Source organism: Coccidioides immitis (assembly GCF_000149335.2).
Source record: "Coccidioides immitis RS genomic scaffold supercont3.2, whole genome shotgun sequence".
Lineage (NCBI taxonomy): Eukaryota > Fungi > Ascomycota > Eurotiomycetes > Onygenales > Onygenaceae > Coccidioides > Coccidioides immitis.
In genome coordinates this window covers 4,916,791-4,935,758 of record NW_004504309.1, presented here as the reverse complement: position 1 = coordinate 4,935,758, position 18,968 = coordinate 4,916,791, and the positions used below count along the sequence as shown (strand labels likewise).

Sequence of the window (18,968 nt, the reverse complement as noted above, 5' to 3'; positions counted from 1 at the left end):
TTGCAATTTTATTTTATTCATCTGAAGGTTACGTCTTCCCTTATTTTTGTCTTCTCTTCCCAGCTTTTCAAGATGTCCGACCAGCAACAGAGCGCCGAAGCTCGTGAGCTGTCTTTAGTCTCAAACGTGGAGTTTCGAATTGCTCTTGCAGACTCCGATGAGAAGCTCCAGCAACTCTTGCAAAAGTACCTAGCTCCCTTGCTCTTGAAGCTGGCTTCCGAACATGTCGCGGTGCGCAATAAAGTGATCGCAGTCTGCCAGCATGTGAATACTCGTATCCAACCCCTCACAATAGACCTCCCCCTCCCAGCCTTGCTGAAGCAATTCAAGGAGATACGCTCGCCACTTGTGAGGCATTTTGATTTAATTTATATTAAACTGGCGTTAGACCGCTTTACCCCAGTTCGTAGGGCAGAAGTTTTCCCCGAGTTGGTCCAGGGCGTGTCACAGCTCGAAGAAGAGGCTGCGGACGCTGCCAGTGCTTTTAATTTGATATTGAGGTGCTTGATAGCTCTAAAGCTTCCACAAAAAGGCAGTGATGAAAACTTGTCGTTTCGCAAGAACCTAGGCATCTCCGACGAAGATGCCCGCTTTCTATCGAAGTGGTTCGGCAACCTTGTCTTGCTCGTACCGGCTGGAAACAAAGCCACATGCACCAGCCTGTCGGAAGCAGAATACAAATTTTTGAACAAAAATGCCCCCTTCAACGAAACGTGGAATCCTTCAAGCCCTGGGGGATTAAATCTGACTGACAGTAAAATCGCTGCTCTGAACTTTCTGGCCAGTGGTGCATTCAACGAAAGCGAGCGGTTTATTCCAGCCATAATTGCGAGTGCAGACCCCAATCACAAGATTTCAACCATCGGCGAGGAGATGCTTAAGCAATCCGGAACGGACATGGAAAGTGACGACGTCGTACATCGGCTCTTCGACTTATACCCGAGAGCCAAAGAGGCAGAGGCTATATCGACTACTCGTCCAGCGCTACAAATTAAGATATTCAGCCTATTATGCAAATCGGTCAAAGCCACAACTGAAACGGACAGAATCAAGCAGCTTTTTGAAGACAAAATTAATTTTGCAACCGTGATGCTTCAGGGCGGTCTGGAGGGCTCGAAGCTACGAACCCAGCTGCTCAACTTTATTACGTGGTTCGCTCGAATGGCTCCCTCGGCCCCAGTATTGGCTCCAGGAATCATTAAGCTCCTGAAAGCATCTGTCGAAGCACACGGCTGGCCGGCTCTTTCAAACAAAGGCAACGCTTCCGAACAGAAGCTGAGAAGTCTGACCTACGAAACCATTGGTTGGCTATCGTCCAAGATTGATCATACCTCGGAAGAGGGCGGGGCTGCTGGCTACAGTCTTATCAAATGGTTATTTATCGCTCTCGCCTCAGACACGTCGAGCGACGAGATATTCGTCAGCATTGATCAAGCCCTGGGAAATGTAATGAACTCAGCTGCACGAAATTTAAACGCCGATATAACTCGACGACTCCGAATTCTGTTGATGTACTACATGACTGCAGAACCGGGCGAGGTGGATAAAAGATCAAGATATACAATTGCCCGCAGTGTGAAATTTGCAGCTGTTCGCTTTGCAAATAAATGTCTCCCGTTTAGTGATGTCGAGGGACGTTGGATCAATATGATGGCCCTGGCAGCTGATCCAGACCGAGACCTTAAACTCGTCGAAGAAGGACGAAAGGGGCTCGATCCGTACTGGTACCGTGTCTTGAATCCTCCGAACATCAACTACTCTCCCAATTCTCCCACATCATCGGACGCAGAAGACCTCTATCGATTTCCAAGGTTTTCAGAACTAGTGGAATCTGTGTTTCTTCGGACAGATGACAGAAATCCTAACGTGAAAACCGGCTTCCAGTCGACCCCTATCTATAGTGATTCTTACGCCAATGCCTACCCTTCGGCAATGACTTTCATTCGAAATATTTTCCTATGTGAAGCGTTGTCATTCTCACAGGTTCCCTTTGACGCTGAGCAGCCTTATTGGGAGGAGCGACTAGATACAATAATCTCGACAAGTGAAGCTGCGCGCGAGGCAGTGCGAAAGTATCTTAGACAGTTCCAATCCGACAATATTATTAAACAATTCTTGGTTGCTTTTCTCAAGGGAACAGTGCGGAAGCTGGGAACGCCGCTTGGGCGGACGGTTGAGCACTTCGTGGAAATTGCCTCTTTGACGCCAAACAATGTTCTGCAACAGCTTGATCCAATTGCGATATTTTTAAGAGTTGGAGTAGAGGCTACTCGCTCGAATAACCAAGATATGATTGCGCATAGTTTCGGCATTTTGGAGTCGCTCCCCAATGCGGAAACCCGGGATCGAGAGAAGGTATCGAGAGATCTTTTGGACAAGACCTTGTCCTGGCGTAACGCTGTAGGATCGGCTGCCGATGGGGTTCGCGGACACATCCTCATGTTGATGTACTTTTTGACACGGTTGTCATACCGAGGACTCAAGCAAACGTTACTAGCCACCCAGGTCCGGCACTTCAATGTGGTTCTGTTTGAAATTCTTGCCCATTCAAGAGACTCAACCCTTCGAGATACAGCGATAGTATGTCTGGGACAACTGAGTCTGAGCTCGCTTTTAGGTCCAGATTTCCTCAGTGAAGATATAAGCCTGGAGAAGTTGTTCGAGAGGATCTTGGTGGACGCTAAGGCGGGAAAGGAGTCCGCGATACTAGCATTGGGTCGACTTTCTTTGGCACTCCCAAAAGAGAATGACAGTTCATCTGGCGTTTTCGACCGCCTTTTACAATCGTTGTATGATTTACACGATATCCGTGGTGTCGAAGTTCAACTTACCGTTGGCGAGGCATTAAGCGTTACTGCTGTTGGCTGGGCCTCGAAATCCTTACTCACTGCGTTCGATGTAGATGCTGAACGACCCCAATCGAACATTCCGTCGGATGTTCTTTCGAATATGCTAGAAAAAATCCTCCTCGACTGCAGAGCCTCCAAACCGTCGTTAAGAAGAGCCTCCGCTGTGTGGCTTTTAAGCCTGGTTCAGTATTGCGGCCATTGTCAGCCATTGCAAGATCGCCTTCGGGAATGTCAAGTGGCTTTTATCTGGCTCCTCTCTGATCGCGAAGAAATCGTTCAGGAAACCGCCTCCCGTGGATTGAGCCTTGTTTATGAAATGGGAAATCAAAGCCTCAAAGATGACCTGGTTCGTGACTTGGTACGATCCTTCACCACCGAACAATCCAATCTGGGGGGTGGAAAGGTTTCCGGTGATACTGAATTGTTTGAGCCTGGCGCACTACCAACTGGAGACGGCTCTGTCACCACTTATAAAGATATTGTTGGGCTAGCTTCGGAAGTCGGAGATCCAAGTCTTGTGTATCGGTTCATGTCACTGGCATCGAACAACAGCGTTTGGTCCAGCCGTGCCGCTTTTGGCCGGTTTGGTCTTAGCAATCTTCTATCGGATTCAAGCGTGAACGGATATCTCGCCCAAAATCCAAAGATCTATCCCAAACTATACCGCTGCAGGTTTGATCCAAATCCGAATGTGCAAAGGTCGATGAATGACATTTGGAATGCGCTAGTAAAGGATTCCAATGCAGTAATCAACACTAATTTCGACGCGATTATGGAAGACTTGCTGAAGAGTATCCTTGTCGGTAAAGAGTGGAGGGTCAGGCAAGCAAGCTGCGCTGCGATTGCAGATCTCATTCAGGGTCGACCTATTGAGAAGTACGACAAATTTCTCAACGACATACTTAACAAAGCCTTCAAGGTCCTCGATGATATTAAGCTGACCGTTCGTGAAGAAGCTTTTAAGCTATGTCAAGTATTAAGCAATATTCTCTTACGGGCACTCGAAGAGGGAGCGCCACACTCAAAGAAAGCTCAATTAATGCTACAACATATCGTCCCCTTTCTACTACAGAACGGCATGGAGTCCAGTGTCCAGGAAATCCAAGCATATTCTATCGCGACGATGACTACGATTGTTAAGAAGAGCCCTGCTGAAGCTTTAAGGCGATTTGTCCCGGATATATTAGAGAAGTTTCTTACATCTCTGAGCTCTGTTGAGCCACAAGCAGTGAATTATATTCATTTGAATGCAGATAAGTACGGACTCACTGGACAACAAATTGATAAAATGCGACTATCGGCCATCCGGAGCTCCCCGATGATGGAATCCATTGAGCTTCACCTACTTGATACCTTGGATGATGAGAGTATGAAAGAGGTGGCGGCGAAAATTGAGCATGTGTCAAAGTCGGCCATTGGACTACCTTCAAAGGTTGGGTGTAGCCGTGTCCTGGTGATTCTAAGCTCGAAGACCGTGCTCTTCCAGCCGTATGCGGACCGTTTTATTCAACTAACGAGAAAGTACGTTCTCGATCGCAACGATACGGTGAGCGCATCATATAGCAATGCCATTGGGTATATGATGCGGCTGGCAAGCGATGATGAGATGCTGAAAACCATTGCATACGCTCAAAAGCTATACTTTGATTCGGAGGATGCGTCGCAGCGGGCTGTCGCGGGTGAAATCCTGCATTCGATTTCGAAGTACGCGAACGACCGGGTGAATAGGGTTCTAGCCACGTTCCTACCAGTTGTATTTATTGGAATGCATGATACCGATAACGAGGTGAAAGAATTTTTCAGCAAGGCATGGAGTGATAATGCCAGTGGTTCTCGAATGGTCTTACTCTATTTAAAGGAAATCTTGGGCCTAGTTTCTACTCAGCTTGACTCGCCACGGTGGGCCGTCAAACATGCGTCAGCTCTCGCTGTCGCGAAGGTCGTTGCATCCTTGGATAAACAGGTCAATTCAACGACGGCAAAGATGGTTTGGCCAAGCGTCGAAAAGGCGCTTGGTGGGAAGTCTTGGGAAGGAAAGGAACAGGTTCTACACTCTATGGTCCAATTTGTAACCCGCGCAAAATCATATGCGGAGAACGACATCAGGGACCAAATACGGGTAGCTATCCACTTTGCTCAGGGTAAAAAGATATTGGCTGAAACTCATTGAACAGACAATTGCTCTTCGAGAAGCGAAAAGGAACAATGTATCTTATCGGCCTCATGCTCTCAAATGCCTGGGAGAAGTGTCGGTGGTCCTCAGTGGGTTAGATTTGGCTTCTGATGCAATTAAGATTGTCACCCAGGTGATGGAAGACAGCGCCGATATGTCTAAAGATAAGATGGACATCGACTCTGCAAACAACGGCAAATTATCAAAGTAAGGTGTCGCAGCCATAGTGAACATGACATCCGTATACTAAACCGTGAAATAGGGTTGAAGAGGAAACGTTTGCGGCATCCATTGAATGTTTACTAAAGTGTCTGGATCCATCAGTACCATACGCAGGCAAGTCTCCCTTTCCCGGATGGATTTTCAACCTTATGCTAAAGATGCGTAATTATTTCTAGCCTTGGGAGAGCAGATATCTCAGTCAGTCGCTCTTGTCGAAACGGCAGTGGTAAACGGTGGAAAAGCCGTCCACAACGTATTGTACATTGGGCTAAAAGCATTCTTCGACCGATTGTCGCCATCGCCAGCTGATTCTATCAAGGAATGTCAAGGTGCATTCACAATCTTAGTTGATCGGTTATTATTCAACGATATAGAAGCACTGGTGGAAACCGCGAGAGCTGGACGCGCCAAAGCAATTGACTCATTCATTGTTGTCTGCACACGCGGCGATATTGATTTACAGCCAAAGTGGAGGCAGATGATCGAGAGGTGGAGTGCAGCGGAGCGGTCGGGACAAGTTAAAGTGCTGTTGAATATTGTTACCGGAAAGATGCAAAAAGCACCGACATCAGGTTAACATGGAGATAGTTAGTCACAAGAGTGCTTTTTGAACGAGCGAAGCGACTATGCATTGCATAGCATGAAAGCTCCCGTGGGATCTCCTAGCCAGCTCATCACCTGCTGACTATTTAAAGAAAAACCCCGGAGTCCAAGTAGAGGAGAGGGTGCAAAGGTGTAACGATTCTATGTAGTTACATATTATTGTACGGTCAGGAGCAATGAATGAGCATATCGTGCAAAGAAAAAAAAAAGAAGACCCAGGAAGTTGTATGTATGCAACCATGCATGGCGGTAATCCGGAAGCTCAACCGACCCAAACCGAATGCCAGGCTTGGACGCAAAAGTCTAGCATGCATGTTTGGCCATGTGGCGAACTTCAGTCAGGGTTGCAAGACAACTGTTTGCTGCCGCCCAATCAGCTGTGGAGCGACGGTTTGGATACGAGAGTGAGATGGTGTTAATGGAGCATATTCAGAGAATTGAAATATCCGATGGGAAAACATGCTGTGTCTCCGAACATAAGAATGCGGTCTGTCAGAAATTACTGCTAATAGTATTTCAGCTATGGATGTACAGAAGCCATCATGATGCAACTACTTCGTCCAGGACATCGACTTTTTGATCGGGAGCTTCTCTTTTTTTGGCCACTGGATACTTTGGGCCTAACGCCGCGCTCTGTGCTTAGCCAAGTGTGACTCTTCAAATCAGCAGCAGCAGCAGTTGGTTAATTAAACAGCTCGTGGGCATCCGAACTGGACGCATGGACGCAGGGCGTTATTTCACAGGACTGCCAATGCAAGTCACTGACGGCCCCTTTGTCGCCATTCCTCGTGGCTGAGATTTCTTTTTGCGCGTTTTTATTTGGCCATCCGGGTCGCCGTCGCGTCTGGGCACCGCATCGTGAGACCGTCAGCTCCCGTAAATAGGCCAATCACGGCATCGTGTGACACGAACTGATGAGGCCGTTGGCAAATCAGCTGCCGGCGGTGGAAGCGCCATGATGGGTCCAATCATGGGCAGGATGCAGGAGTTGTTTTAGCGAGCAGGCCTGCATCCTGTCCTCTGTCTGCAGGCGCCGAGAAGGATCAGGACCCTTGGCGGGATGGTTGTGACGAGTTACTTATCGATCGTCATGCCGGGTGATCTCATGGCTCCTGAGTTAACGATCCATTTCCCTCCAGCTTGCTCGGGACTTGCTGTCAAGTTTCAGCGGCCTCATTCGCACAACTTTTGCTCGCTGCTCTGACGTTTTTGCTCCTTGTCGAATCTTGGAATTAATCTTGTTTGCCTCTGAACCCTCCAGGCTGCCCCGCAGTTACGAGCTAAGCTGTCGGCAGCTCTCCGCCAGGGTCTCCTGGAAAACGTCGCCACGAGAAGGCTTCAACCTGGCGACGAGTTTCCAGCAAGGCAGCTGACTGCATGCGATTTGGTGACCTCGTGCGCGAGAGTTTTACGACCCAGTTAGATAGCCATCATGACCAGTAATGGTCGCGGCGGCGGGGCGACAGACGAGATGTTCCTCTCCTCGCCCTCCGATCGCCATCCATCCACGGTCTCTCCGTTAAGAATTGTCAAAAGGGACTCCCCTTCTCCCTCGCGAGCTTCCGGAGCTGGCCAGCAAGCTTCATCAAGACCAATGAATCGCGCGGAGTCCGTCTCTCCTCTTCCTTACCCAGACGACCCCTCTCGTCGAGCACAGGCGAGGGATCGAAATACCTCAGTGTCGCGACCGCCCTACCCCGATGCCGGGCAGTCCGCATCAATGTCCGCTCGGTCCACGGAGAATAGCTCACCGGCCTCGCCTGGACCTGGCGCTAGCGAAATTCCAGAAGCGCTGCGTCCCCGTCAAGACTCGAAACAGTCGCAACCTACATTGGCTGAGAGAAGAGGTGCTGTCCCAAAATCCCTTCCTGAGTCGCCCAACCCTGAGCCCTCAGACCGAGAAGGCCTATTTCAGCGACTACCTCAGCGTGAGCGAGTCACCCAGAAAGCGCCTGAACCCGTGCGCAAGAGCTCAACCGCGGTAAATCCGTATCCAGAATACCACCAGCAGTACTGGCCTCCCCCGACGAGCAGCTCGACCTTACAGCCAGAGAATAATTCTGCCATTAATCGCTTGAGCTCTACGGCCTCCACTTCTACTACAAAGGCCCAACGTGGGTCTCCTCCGCCTCCCGAGACCCCCATAGTACCACCCAACCAACAACCAGCGTCCGGCATCGAAGCCCGATATGCGGCCTCGGGCATCGCGGGAACTTCTACCTTGAACAATTTGAATTCGCATAACTTTGCCGCACAACAACGTGCAACCCAATACTCTGCACCTCAGCCAAACAGATATCCGAGCCCTGCTCGAGCCCAGGTCCAACCGCCGCCACAACCACAGCCGCGGCCATGGACACCGACTGAACAACCGGGCACCCAGCCGCATGGCCCTCCACAGGTATATCAAGGCTCAACTGTAGTGGGCCCTGCTGGAGGTGCACAAGCACCGCCTGGAAACAACGCTCAGCAACCACCTCAACAGCCGTCTCAGCAGCCACCGCAGCAGCTACCGCAGCAAGCACCACCGGGAAACCAAATCCAATACGCCAATCAGCCCTCTAACGGTATCGAAGATGACTTCCAACGACTCAACATGACAGCTTCTCCTCCTCCAGCATATTCTAGTTTAGCAGGTGTCACTCCTCATAGGTATCCTCCTGAGAAATTCGGTGCTGGACAGGCTGCGCAGCAGACATCCCTAAGCGCAGCTATGTCAAGTGGTGCCTCTGCTCCCACTCAAGGGTCTGCCCAAGGCCATCCTGCATTCGCGAATGATCCACGACAGCAGCAAACTGGCACACCGGCGCAGCATCCTCCTCAGAATGGAGTGCAGTCACATCCGGCGCCAACTCCAACCCCTGGTCCGGCGTCACCTCCACCGTTGCCTGAAGGCTGGATAGCGCACCTAGACCCGAACTCAGGGCAGTATTATTATATTCACTTACCAACGCAATCCACACAGTGGGAATTTCCAAAAGGCCCAACGCCATTAAATCTTAACGATGCACCCATATCTCCGTCGCAAAGCACCTTTGGTGGCCATGGTCTATCCTCCCCAGGCCTATCCACATTTGGTAAACCATTAGCATCTCCTGCATTTTCAGCCTTTGGACATCCTATGCCTTCACCCGGAATGCCAATGAGTCCTGGATATGAACCTAGTGTCATGAGTTTCAACAGTGGTTACATCGGCCCCCCGCCGACCAGCGGAATAGAGCTCTACAAGGTCAGCCCTACAAATGGTGTTTACTTTGGCCCATATTTACGCTACAAAAACATGGACATAGAGCGGGGCCAGTGGTTGGGTTCGATCCTTCTAGTGACCGATGCTCCACAGCCACCAACAATCCATATCCACAAAAGCATCGATCTTTCTCCCAACCCACGGCAGCTGTCTCCTGTAAGCATAGCAGCTCATCAACGATGGACCTTTTACAGATACGACATTGACTTGCAAATGGATGACGCCGGGCCTGCAAAGTGGACATATGCAATTACGTCGCACCTTGGATGCACGCGGTATGAGTTCCTTGTTGCAGGGCGGCATGAAACGAACTGGCGCTTCATTGCTACCTCGGGAAATGACTTTTCCATCAACGTCAACGCCAATGAACGGTCCAAACTAGGTGGTGTTGGATATCTATGGAAAGATATTATGCAGAAACACGTCGAATGCGGAGGTTTCCACGCTCATCTCGGGTTGGGTGGCCAAATAAATGCCGACCGCCTATGGAAGGAACTCCCATCCCTCAAACAATGGCTGTCTATCAGTGGAAAGGAGGTGAGGAAAAATGCAGCGTGGACTGCTGCACTGGAAGAAGACGTAACCCACGCATATTTCCATTATTATACCAGTCATTTTGACCAGCCGCATTTGCGGGAAGCGTTTGCTCAGATTCCACACGTATTGCAGGTGGATGACCATGATATGTACGTTTTATTTTTTATTTTTTATTTTTTATTTTTTTTTTTTCAAGATTTCCCTGTCTTTCATTTTCATTGCTAATTATACTAGATTCGACGGATTTGGTTCCTACCCCGATCATATGCAGTTCTCAAATATGTTTAAAAACATTGGCAGAATTGGCATTGAAATGTATCTTCTTTTCCAGCATCACACTACACTGGAGGTCTTACGACATGTCAGCGATGATATTGATCTCTTCACGATCACAGGAACTGGGTGGCACTTTGTCAAATACTTAGGTCCGGCAATTGCCGTTGTTGGTATTGACTGTCGATCAGAGAGAAACCCACACCAAGTACTGGCCGGCCCGTCATACCAGGGGATTTTTCCGAAGGTTGCCATGTTACCTCCAAGCGTTCAGCATTGTATCTGGATGATTTCAGTGCCCCTCGTATATCCGCGCCTTGACACTGCTGAACACCTCGCACAAACCGTTGCAACTGGCAAGAAGGCTGTTACTGGTGCGTATAATATGTTAGGGAAAGTGACTAGCTCTGTTGCGGGTGTTGTTGGTGCCAAGGGAGCTGTCGGTTCTGGATTCAATTCAGTGAAGCGAGCTGTGGGAAAGTCTGGTTTGATGGGTAGTGTACTGAGTCCATTTGGAGATATCGACTTCCTCGACGAGTTGAGAGACCAATGGACACATGATTCAAAGGTTTGTCCTCAGGCACATGGCTATTTAAATGGTATCGTGCTATTGCTAACCCGGGTACAGGATCTTGAGAGAACATACCTCATTCGCACCCTCCAAGGCATTGCTCATCAACGTAGCATCCGAATGACGTTCCTCTCCGGTTCTGTCAACCTCTGCGGAGCCGGGCTAGTTCATGACCCTTCTCATCCTACTGACCACAAAACTATGTATCAAATCATCTCCTCCTCCGTTGTTAACGCTTCGCCACCTTCATATATTTTGAAATTATTGCACGGCAACAACAAGCCACTATATGTCCCGCCAAATGGCCACCGATCCACTCCATCCCAACCTACTGACACCAAAGAAGATATGATGGAGCTCTTCCAAACCGATGTTGCTGGCCAACAACGTGAGCACCGGAAGTTAATGGGGCGAAGGAATTACGTTGCCATCGTGGGATATGATCCCGACTCTGTGAATGCCGCGTATACTGGCATGCCTCAGCCACAGCAAGGTCATGGTGGCAGCCCGCCGGGTGCGTTCCCTAAGTTGAGTCTCGCCGTGGACTTTTTGGTACAAGGCGAGGGAGCATTCGGGAATGTTATTAAGTATGGCCCTGTTATTGTTCCAAGCTTAGAGCTGGGAAGGTAACAGGAGACTAAAGTTTCCGCGGCTTCATTTTGCACTAAAGTTACTGCTTAGGGCTTCATTATGAAGTGATGTGATGGTGAATGAAGCATTTTTCCTTGCCTTGGTTTCCATAGTTAGCGTTCACTCCATTGCGTTCTCCTTTACCCATTGCTTTTGTTCCTCTTTCTACATTCTGGCATGTACTGCTTGATTCTGATGTGATTCATAATTTATTTCACAGGATGATAAAATTATATAATAGCGAACAAGAATGTGGTATCCATCTATAAGAGCCAGTGCAGTGCCAAAACACATATTAACCACATATTAAATGTACTCAGGCAACATACCAAGAAATTCCAAGACCCATCACCACTCAGAAACTGAACCGCTGAGCCCATATTTCCATTGTCTAAACGCCAAACAGTAAATTTAAATAGCAAGCAAAGGTTTATCATCGAAAACGCCTTAAATTCTGCTTTGCCATGGCCACTTCCATTTCCATTTCCACGGCCACTTCGGATCTTTCCACCCGGGAATCCAATTCTCTGGCTTAGACAGGCAGACACCAATTCTCCAGAAATAATCTCTGTGGGCGAAGATCAAATCCCAAGGCTTGTAGGCCATTGGTACAGACATGGAGTATTGATCTTGATACTTCTCGACGTGCACTCTCTCAAGGCACGACTCGTGTTCGTAAAGTTTATCATCTGAGTTAAACAACTGCGCCACCTGTTCGAGACCCAAAAACCGCTGATGTGAACTGCATCTTGGGTCGGCGTCTCCGATGCAAAAGCGAAGATCATCCAGGGAAGGAGGCAAGTCTGGCTTTGAAATAAATATCTCCCCCGCATGTGGATAATAGCCCCATTCTGAGAGAGGGAGGAGGGGAACGGGGTCATCTGCGTGGGTCACGCGACAAAAAGATGGAGAACTCTTTTCTTCATTCCTCACGAAACTTGGAGGTAAGCTATCAGTAGGCAGCGAAAACTGATCATTCAAATATTCTGCCAGCGCGCGATTCCCTATCCTTGGCTCTCCAAATGTGGTAACCTGCGGGTTCCAGCCGCGTGCACGCAGTTCCAAACTTGCAATGGCAGCAACGGCACCGCCAAGAGAGTGTCCAGTTACAACAAGTTGGTAGTCTGGGTATTTGGCAAAGGTATCACTGAGTGGCCCCAATATTGCAGCACGGGCATTAACCCAGGAGGTCATAAAGCCGGCGTGTACGGTACAGTTTAGGCACCTGTCCCCACCGTCATCCCGTCCAGGCCGTTCCGGATACGGGACGTAAACTTGCGGCACGGCGGATAGATCAACAATGGTGTTAGTTATCGAATATGTTCCGCGGAAAGCAAGAATAATCCGTTTCGGCCAGGGAGGATGGGAAAGCGCTAAGTAACCACATGAGTCCGAGAGCAAAGGGCCGGTATTCCAGGTCTATCAAAACAATTTTAAGGCATCAGATAGGTACTGCAGCATTAAGGGACAAGATCACGCGTACTTTGACCAGCTCAAACCCTTCGAATTCCTTACATCTCCCAGCACACCGGAATGGCTTGTATATTCCGGTGGTGCCCACGCAATAAGTTATATCGACAATGCGCGCGAGTTCTTCGAGGGAGTCAAATAGCTTCTGTGAAACCCGCCTGCTAGTACCGTCATACGGCTGGGCAAGAGCTGAGAGAAAGAGAACCGTCGCCAGAACAAAATAATAGGTCATTGAGATTGAATGACCTGGCCGCGCTCGAGTCATGGGTTCCACGTTAGGGTGAAGAGTCCCTACTGCATCAGAGGAACGTGGCTAGATCCTATCGATGAGATATGAAATATCTGCTTGTCATAATAATTATCATCGGAGATACTTTAGCTCTACAGAGGATAAGATGGCAAGAGCATGCATATATGCAAATACCCGGACAAGCAACGTGTGACAGAAAGATCACCCAGCACGGGCCTCGTGACGTTGAAACTGCCAAGAGGTGTCGGGAACTTGTGGAGCTGGTCAGATTAAGGTTAACTAGTTAATTTGGCTGGCGAGCCAACCAACAAGCTAAACCCTAAACTTTGTTTCAGCCTCATGGCACCCACGAGGGACTTGTGAGGACACCGTTTTGCAGGGAAAAGAATAGAGGAATCTGCATGAAGAGTACAGAATAGCTATAGCCTGCATAGCTGTATGTTCTACTGGAAAAGCACGCCTTGGTAGATTGTGATATATGTACTGTCATTGACTAAAGCTGCCAGATTACAACTCGTCCGTCAACACCGCTGGCTGTTGAATGTGGTCAGCAACTTGCTCCCTAAAAACCAAAGTGGGTGCGGAATCACATACTGCTAAACTTTCTCACAGTCTCTCCTGCCTCTTCATAAACACGTATAGTGTTTATGGTATTCTGATGCAATGTCTCAAGTCTCGAGTCGTCTTTAGTACTGCCCTTCAAATCCATCTGCCGGAACTTATTCAGCGCAGATTCTTCGCGGGCAGCGCCAGTACCCTGGGTGGACTTCGTCCCCACAGACCCCGTTAATTTCCAACCTCGCTCGTCACCACTAAGCCGATACACTTCGCAGTCCTAAAAGCTGGTTAGTGTGCGACCATGACCAAGGGTGTCCAATTAGCTCACATGGCCCGCCGCTATAATCTCATTTTCTCCATTCCAGATCAAAGACATGAATGGCAGCAACCGGGTGCTAACGTTTAACATCGCTCGCGGAGGCTGATCTGGAGCACTTGGATAGACAATAGTGACGCTACTATCGTGGCATGTAAACGCCAGGGAATCCCCGCTAGGTGAGAACGCGCAACCATGAACCCAACCAGCAGAATCATTCAAAAACTCTCCACAGACGGTGTTAAATGGCAAGCGTTCTCCCCATGCTGTTGGTTGCGGTCGCTCGTCGACGCCTTTAATGTAGCTCGACAGCACTCTAGCATGAGAATCGGTCGATCCGGCAGCCAAGAGAACGGAATTGGGATGCCATGCCAACGTAGTAATTGTACTACGAATAGGTTTCTTCAAATGCTTCGAAATCCACCAGTCATTTTCCTCTTCGAAGTAGCACACAGCGATAACACGTGCGCCGGACCCAACAGCAAACTTCTGTTCGGACGGCGACCATCGAACAAAAGTGGCTGCCCTGTTGATACGCAGCAGTACAAGCGTGGGCCTCCAGCCGGACGAGGTGCGCTCCCAAACATACGCATTTCGGTCTAGACCATTGTCAGTAATAGGCCGCCAACGGGGATGTGTAGCAAAAGCAGCCCACAAGGGTGGGGGGGGGATCAGGATTACCTTGAGAGCAGGTAACGATCCTTCCACTGCGTGGAGCAATGTCCACGCCGGTTACTGTCTTGTCATGGCCCTTCAATTCGTCGGTCAAAGCAAACTTGGAACCTGATCTCTGGTAGAGATCTACGACATTCTCCTTGGCGACAGCGAGGATATCTTTGTCGGCAGAAAATGAGTGATCTGCAATTGGACGGTGAAAGAGGTGATGAACCTCGGGGGACGTCATTTCGAAAAGATTTGCGATAGGAGTAGCTCTCTACTACCGCAGCAGAATGCCTATGCGTTTCGGTAACGGATGTTGAAGGTGCCCGCGTGTCTGCACAGCTGCCCTGACTTACGTAGTTGTCGGGTTGGCGGGCGGGTATGAGTCACGTGCAACAAGGCCACCCGCTGAGTCAGCACAAAACTGGTTGCGACGAAGAGGAGTTGCTTCAGTGCTTCAGCTGCGTGCTTAGCCCAGCTTCAGACGGCTAGATCGTGCATTGATTTAGGGCTTTCAAGCTCGTCGACTCTATTGTCAATATGGCTACCAAATCCGCGTCGATAGGCGTCGGGGTTCCAAATCAAACGTAAGCTATATTCCAGTCCCCTTTCTCCCACGACCAGTGCTGACAGTGCGAAGTCTATACTGCACGAACCTGCCCGACAAATTGCGAAAGCTTGACCTAAGGCTCGCCCTTTACACTTTATTTTCCACCTATGGAACAGTTCTCGACGTCGTAGCCATGAAAACAGAGAAGATGCGGGGTCAAGCCCACGTTGTGTTCAGGGACATCCAGACCAGCACACAAGCCATGCGAGCCCTACAAGGGTTCAACTTTTTCGGAAAAGAGATGGTCAGTTACCACAACCTCGCCTTCATCAAATTGAGAATGGACGATTCAGCTTACGACCGAGCTTTAGAAAATTGTCTATGCAAAAGGAAACTCTGATATAATTGCAAAGCTTCGCGGCACTTATGCACCTCAAACTGCGCCGGAACAGTCCGGAATCTCTACCGATCTCCAGAAATCTATCTTTAACGCGCCCCCTTCAGCAGTAGCAACGACTGAGGCCCGAAATGTGGATGAGTCGAAGCAGCAAGTACCACACGGAGTTAAGAGACCAAGAGAGGAAGAAAGTGAGGGAGAGGCCCCGATGGAAGAAGATGAAAGTGATGTCCCCATGGAAGCTTCATCAGATGAAGAGTAGTGTTTTTCTTGGACTCCGCCAAGTTATCGATGATATCCCCCCGGATGGCAATACTGGTACAGCATCGTCGGCCGTTTGAGCAAGGCCAACAGGGCACGTGCCAAATATTGCTTCGTGTCTTATCGCTCCGTTGCCAGCAACGAGAGGATTTCGCAAAAATTGCCGACGGCAAATGAGAATTGAGCCACGGCGGTTACTAGGAGCATCGGCTGGCACCGGATGGATGGCTTAGAATACCAGCGGGTGGACGCGCCACACCTACAGTGAAGCAGGTTTCCTCGTGGGCTTACTCGGAAGGCCATTTTTGAATTTGTTGGGTCTTTATAAACAGCAACGATAGGTATTCTCCAATGCCATGTGGCATGTCCCTTCCACCCATTCATGTATACAGGAATAAAGCGAACCCACCCAATTTAATGCTACAACATGCCTTTGTTGTCCTCTTATGAAATGGGCATTCGGGAAAAGTGCAGTTTCCTTCCCCCATCCACTCATAGGAACACCGTTTACTAATACAATCCAGGTTTATAATCATCCGTGGAATTTCGAACACCTTTACTTTGTAGTTAGATGTATTCGCCGCTCGGCTTTGAGAAATGGAAACGAAAGCAGGCTTGGCAGAGGCTATTTATCTCAGTAAATATCCATTGCCGATGTGCAGCAGTCCCCCAGCTAAGGCCAGATTGGATCCCTTCATCCGGACAACATTCGTTGCTCAAATTACCCTCTGTCCAATCGGAAAAGCGTTCCTTATCTACCTTCAAGCATTTTACAAACGGACCTTGCTTCTTCCGGGTGCTATCCTAGCAATCATCATAAGGGATCTGTTCAGATTCTCGTACAGCTACTCATGTGTTTGTATAGCAGATTGGTCCACTGTGGCACCATTTCGAGTTCACAAATGTGAATAAATCTACACAGAGCCTGGAAGACCTCTAAGAGCTATTTCAGCTTTCCTTGATAGTTTTACATGGAGCTAAGTGCCTAGCTTCAAGAGGAATAGTGGTCCCAAATCCCCCATTCATCACACTGAACTCAGTTCATTGTGCTCTGTACAGAATACAGGAAAGCTTGAATGAAGATTTTGAGGGTGACCTCATGAAAAACTGAATATTACCCCAAAACTTATCGATATTTAGCCTCGTTGGTCTCTCTCGTCCTCCGCCCTGCCTGGTCCAATTTATGGGCCGGAGGATGACGGATCCGCCCTCGCTGCTGTTCGTCATTTGCTTGGGAATCAAAACTGGTCAGACCTGATTTGAGAAATGGTTCTATCAATACCTAGGATCACCCATATGACGCCATTGTCCACAAGCCATAAATCCAGACCGCCCGAGGAAATGGAAACAACAGCGATGAGAAAAACTGTATTTCTCAGTGCCTTGCTCAGGTGGAAGAGGACGGAACCACTATTTATGGAAGGGAAAGAAATCAAATTTAAGGTTTTATGACATTTGCGTCACCCTTAGATACCTGATCTATGGCGAGTTCATCTATATATTTAAGCTTGTCCCGATCCCCCCTTTTTTCTGTCCCTTGAAACTTGATGAAATACACTTGATAAGAGGTTCAGGATGAAGCCCTACACCGCATATATTGCTATTCTGCTAGCATACCTCAATTCTGCTGTCGCTGCTCCGCCGCCAGTTAGAACCGACACGATCCATTCTAGCCATGGGCCCTTCACAGGGACACCAACGACGACTGGCGCCTTGAGCACAAGCGTGCTCGCGTCTAGCATTGCTCACAAGCCGCCAAACCCCAATGCGACGAGTTACCCAAGCGATGGACAACTCCATGCCCCTCAGCCGGTTCCCTATGCGCCCGCTGGCGGCATAGGAACTGATGGCACAGAACCTGTCTACAATGTTAGAAGCGATTTCGATTACCAGTCGCTGGTAAGCGTAATAATTCATTCTAACTCAAATGCATGATTTAACGACCGCCAGGCCCTTGCACTGTATCAGGAATGGATCGAGCTCGATCTATTCTATTATGGACTTGCTGCCTTTTCAGATGAAGATTTCGTTGCGGCTGGACTTACAGCCGAAGACCGATACCTGATCCAATTCATGGCAGAACAGGAGCGCGGGCATGCTACACTCATCAGCAATATGCTGGGAGCTCAGGCCCCTAAGCTGTGTGCCTATAATTATCCCTTCACAACGGTCCGCGAATATGTCGACTTTAGCCAGAAGCTCACTCGATTTGGAGAATCGGGGGTATATGGCTTCCTCGAACATTTAGATTCCCGGGAAGCAGCAACCTTGCTACTCCAGTCTATCACTACAGAAGCCCGCCAGCAGATGATTTTCAGGCAGTTTGATGGTCTCTTTCCAATGCCGGTCTGGTTTGAAGTTGGAGTTCCTCAATCTTGGGCTTGGACATTGATGGCACCATTCATTAGTTGGTGCCCAGAAGGTCAGACAAGACTCGTCTGGCAGAACTTCCCGGCTCTATATATCCTTAATCAACCGAACCCGGCTCGCTTGAACGGTTCGGCCGGCTTTAACGAAACACTTGGCCCCGGCATGAACACACTAAGAAACTCGCACCTCTCCCCATCAGAATCCTGCCTCAATGCCACTGATAAATCCAATGACTGTGGCCCAGCCATTACTCAGAATAGATCCATGCCGCTTTCTTGGCCTGGGCGTGAGGTTCAATTAATGTGGGAAACCCCTGGAAAGCCTGTTGGCCCAAACAACAGCTATATAACGTCGTCAAATGCGGGAGATCCCAAATTCGTCGTGTGGGTGACGCAACTCAATGTTACCTATTCACCCTTGACTCTACAGTCTAATGAAACAGGCGGGGGGATGAACATGGGAACGACTATTCAACCCAATTTGGAGACGTATGCTGGCGATCCGGCCGTGAACGGGACCATGTTTATTGCCGTTACAGATAGTGATCCTGTTCTATCGCCATTTAACCTCTCTATGATCAATCCACACATTGTGGCTGGGCCAGCTTTGTATCAGGCCGGGTAAGTTTGGACCGACGAGCTCGCTGGGCTGCCATGCGGCCATCCGAACTAGCGTGTCCTTACTCTCTGCGTCCCGTTGGTCGGGCGACTTGGTGGAACTAGGAAGCTATTGTGGCCTTTGACCCCATGAAGCTTGAGCGCCGGTATTTTCGGTGAAGATTAAAATGCAATACGGAGTACTTTCTCTCGGATTAATTAGCATTTTGTTATTTAATATAATTGTCTATAGTTAGTTATTATTTGCTGGAAATTTCCGAGTTTTGGACACTTATTCCTTTCCCGTATTCGAGAAGTAAAATTGCATTGACCTGTAGGGAAACGGACCAACTGTTGGATAAATGAAAGTGGTGTTTGAAATACTATCTTTCGTCCCCAGACGAACTCAAATCCTGCGGTTGTGAAGCAGCATTG

General features: G+C 49.0%; 6 protein-coding genes across 6 annotated transcripts; 4 read left to right on the top strand and 2 right to left on the bottom strand.

Annotated features, from left to right (window-relative positions):
* Positions 1-16: 16 nt before the first annotated feature.
* Positions 17-5,821, top strand: CIMG_11930 (proteasome component; the record flags this gene model as incomplete). The annotated part of the gene is made up of 4 exons (XM_012358739.1): positions 17-4,968; positions 5,024-5,229; positions 5,285-5,358; positions 5,421-5,821. The coding sequence occupies exons 1-4, from the start codon at positions 73-75 to the stop codon at positions 5,819-5,821; spliced, it is 5,577 nt and encodes a 1,858-aa protein (XP_012214162.1). The 5' UTR covers positions 17-72.
* A 1,458-nt stretch (positions 5,822-7,279) lies between these two features.
* Positions 7,280-12,257, top strand: CIMG_07278 (WW domain-containing protein; the record flags this gene model as incomplete). Its single annotated transcript, XM_001243381.2, has 3 exons — positions 7,280-9,780; positions 9,866-10,472; positions 10,533-12,257. 3 exons carry the CDS (start codon positions 7,280-7,282, stop codon positions 11,103-11,105), a joined length of 3,681 nt encoding a protein of 1,226 aa, XP_001243382.1. The 3' UTR covers positions 11,106-12,257.
* CIMG_07277 (extracellular triacylglycerol lipase) lies at positions 10,614-12,947 on the bottom strand. Its single transcript, XM_001243380.2, has 2 exons — positions 12,589-12,947; positions 10,614-12,524 (listed from the first exon to the last, which is right to left on the bottom strand). Exons 1-2 carry the CDS (start codon positions 12,838-12,840, stop codon positions 11,553-11,555), a joined length of 1,224 nt encoding a protein of 407 aa, XP_001243381.1. The 5' UTR covers positions 12,841-12,947; the 3' UTR covers positions 10,614-11,552.
* Positions 12,948-13,259: 312 nt separating this feature from the next.
* Positions 13,260-14,666, bottom strand: CIMG_07276 (ARP2/3 actin-organizing complex subunit Sop2). The gene is made up of 4 exons (XM_001243379.2): positions 14,381-14,666; positions 13,712-14,298; positions 13,420-13,660; positions 13,260-13,359 (listed from the first exon to the last, which is right to left on the bottom strand). The coding sequence occupies exons 1-4, from the start codon at positions 14,601-14,603 to the stop codon at positions 13,319-13,321; spliced, it is 1,092 nt and encodes a 363-aa protein (XP_001243380.1). The 5' UTR covers positions 14,604-14,666; the 3' UTR covers positions 13,260-13,318.
* A 168-nt stretch (positions 14,667-14,834) lies between these two features.
* On the top strand, positions 14,835-16,188 carry CIMG_07275 (RNA binding domain-containing protein). Its single transcript, XM_001243378.2, has 4 exons — positions 14,835-14,946; positions 15,000-15,213; positions 15,281-16,035; positions 16,092-16,188. Exons 1-3 carry the CDS (start codon positions 14,900-14,902, stop codon positions 15,566-15,568), a joined length of 549 nt encoding a protein of 182 aa, XP_001243379.1. The 5' UTR covers positions 14,835-14,899; the 3' UTR covers positions 15,569-16,035; positions 16,092-16,188.
* Positions 16,189-17,124: 936 nt separating this feature from the next.
* CIMG_07274 (uncharacterized protein) lies at positions 17,125-18,828 on the top strand. Its single transcript, XM_001243377.2, has 2 exons — positions 17,125-17,466; positions 17,518-18,828. The coding sequence occupies exons 1-2, from the start codon at positions 17,143-17,145 to the stop codon at positions 18,559-18,561; spliced, it is 1,368 nt and encodes a 455-aa protein (XP_001243378.2). The 5' UTR covers positions 17,125-17,142; the 3' UTR covers positions 18,562-18,828.
* The last annotated feature ends 140 nt before the right edge of the window (positions 18,829-18,968 follow it).

Excerpts from the sequence above, each read along its gene's own strand:
- CIMG_07277 (XM_001243380.2), bottom strand. The coding sequence starts at position 12,840 with ATGACTCGAGCGCGGCCAGGTCATTCAATCTCAATGACCTATTATTTT. Across the intron at positions 12,525-12,588 it reads AAGGGTTTGAGCTGGTCAAA|ACCTGGAATACCGGCCCTTT; the intron begins GTACGCGTGATC and ends TTGTTTTGATAG.
- CIMG_07276 (XM_001243379.2), bottom strand. The coding sequence starts at position 14,603 with ATGACGTCCCCCGAGGTTCATCACCTCTTTCACCGTCCAATTGCAGAT. Across the intron at positions 14,299-14,380 it reads GATCGTTACCTGCTCTCAAG|ACCGAAATGCGTATGTTTGG; the intron begins GTAATCCTGATC and ends ACAATGGTCTAG. Across the intron at positions 13,360-13,419 it reads GACTGTGAGAAAGTTTAGCA|CCAGCGGTGTTGACGGACGA; the intron begins GTATGTGATTCC and ends CACATTCAACAG.
- CIMG_07275 (XM_001243378.2), top strand. The coding sequence starts at position 14,900 with ATGGCTACCAAATCCGCGTCGATAGGCGTCGGGGTTCCAAATCAAAC. Across the intron at positions 14,947-14,999 it reads GTCGGGGTTCCAAATCAAAC|TCTATACTGCACGAACCTGC; the intron begins GTAAGCTATATT and ends GACAGTGCGAAG. Across the intron at positions 15,214-15,280 it reads ACTTTTTCGGAAAAGAGATG|AAAATTGTCTATGCAAAAGG; the intron begins GTCAGTTACCAC and ends ACCGAGCTTTAG.
- CIMG_07274 (XM_001243377.2), top strand. The coding sequence starts at position 17,143 with ATGAAGCCCTACACCGCATATATTGCTATTCTGCTAGCATACCTCAAT. Across the intron at positions 17,467-17,517 it reads ATTTCGATTACCAGTCGCTG|GCCCTTGCACTGTATCAGGA; the intron begins GTAAGCGTAATA and ends AACGACCGCCAG.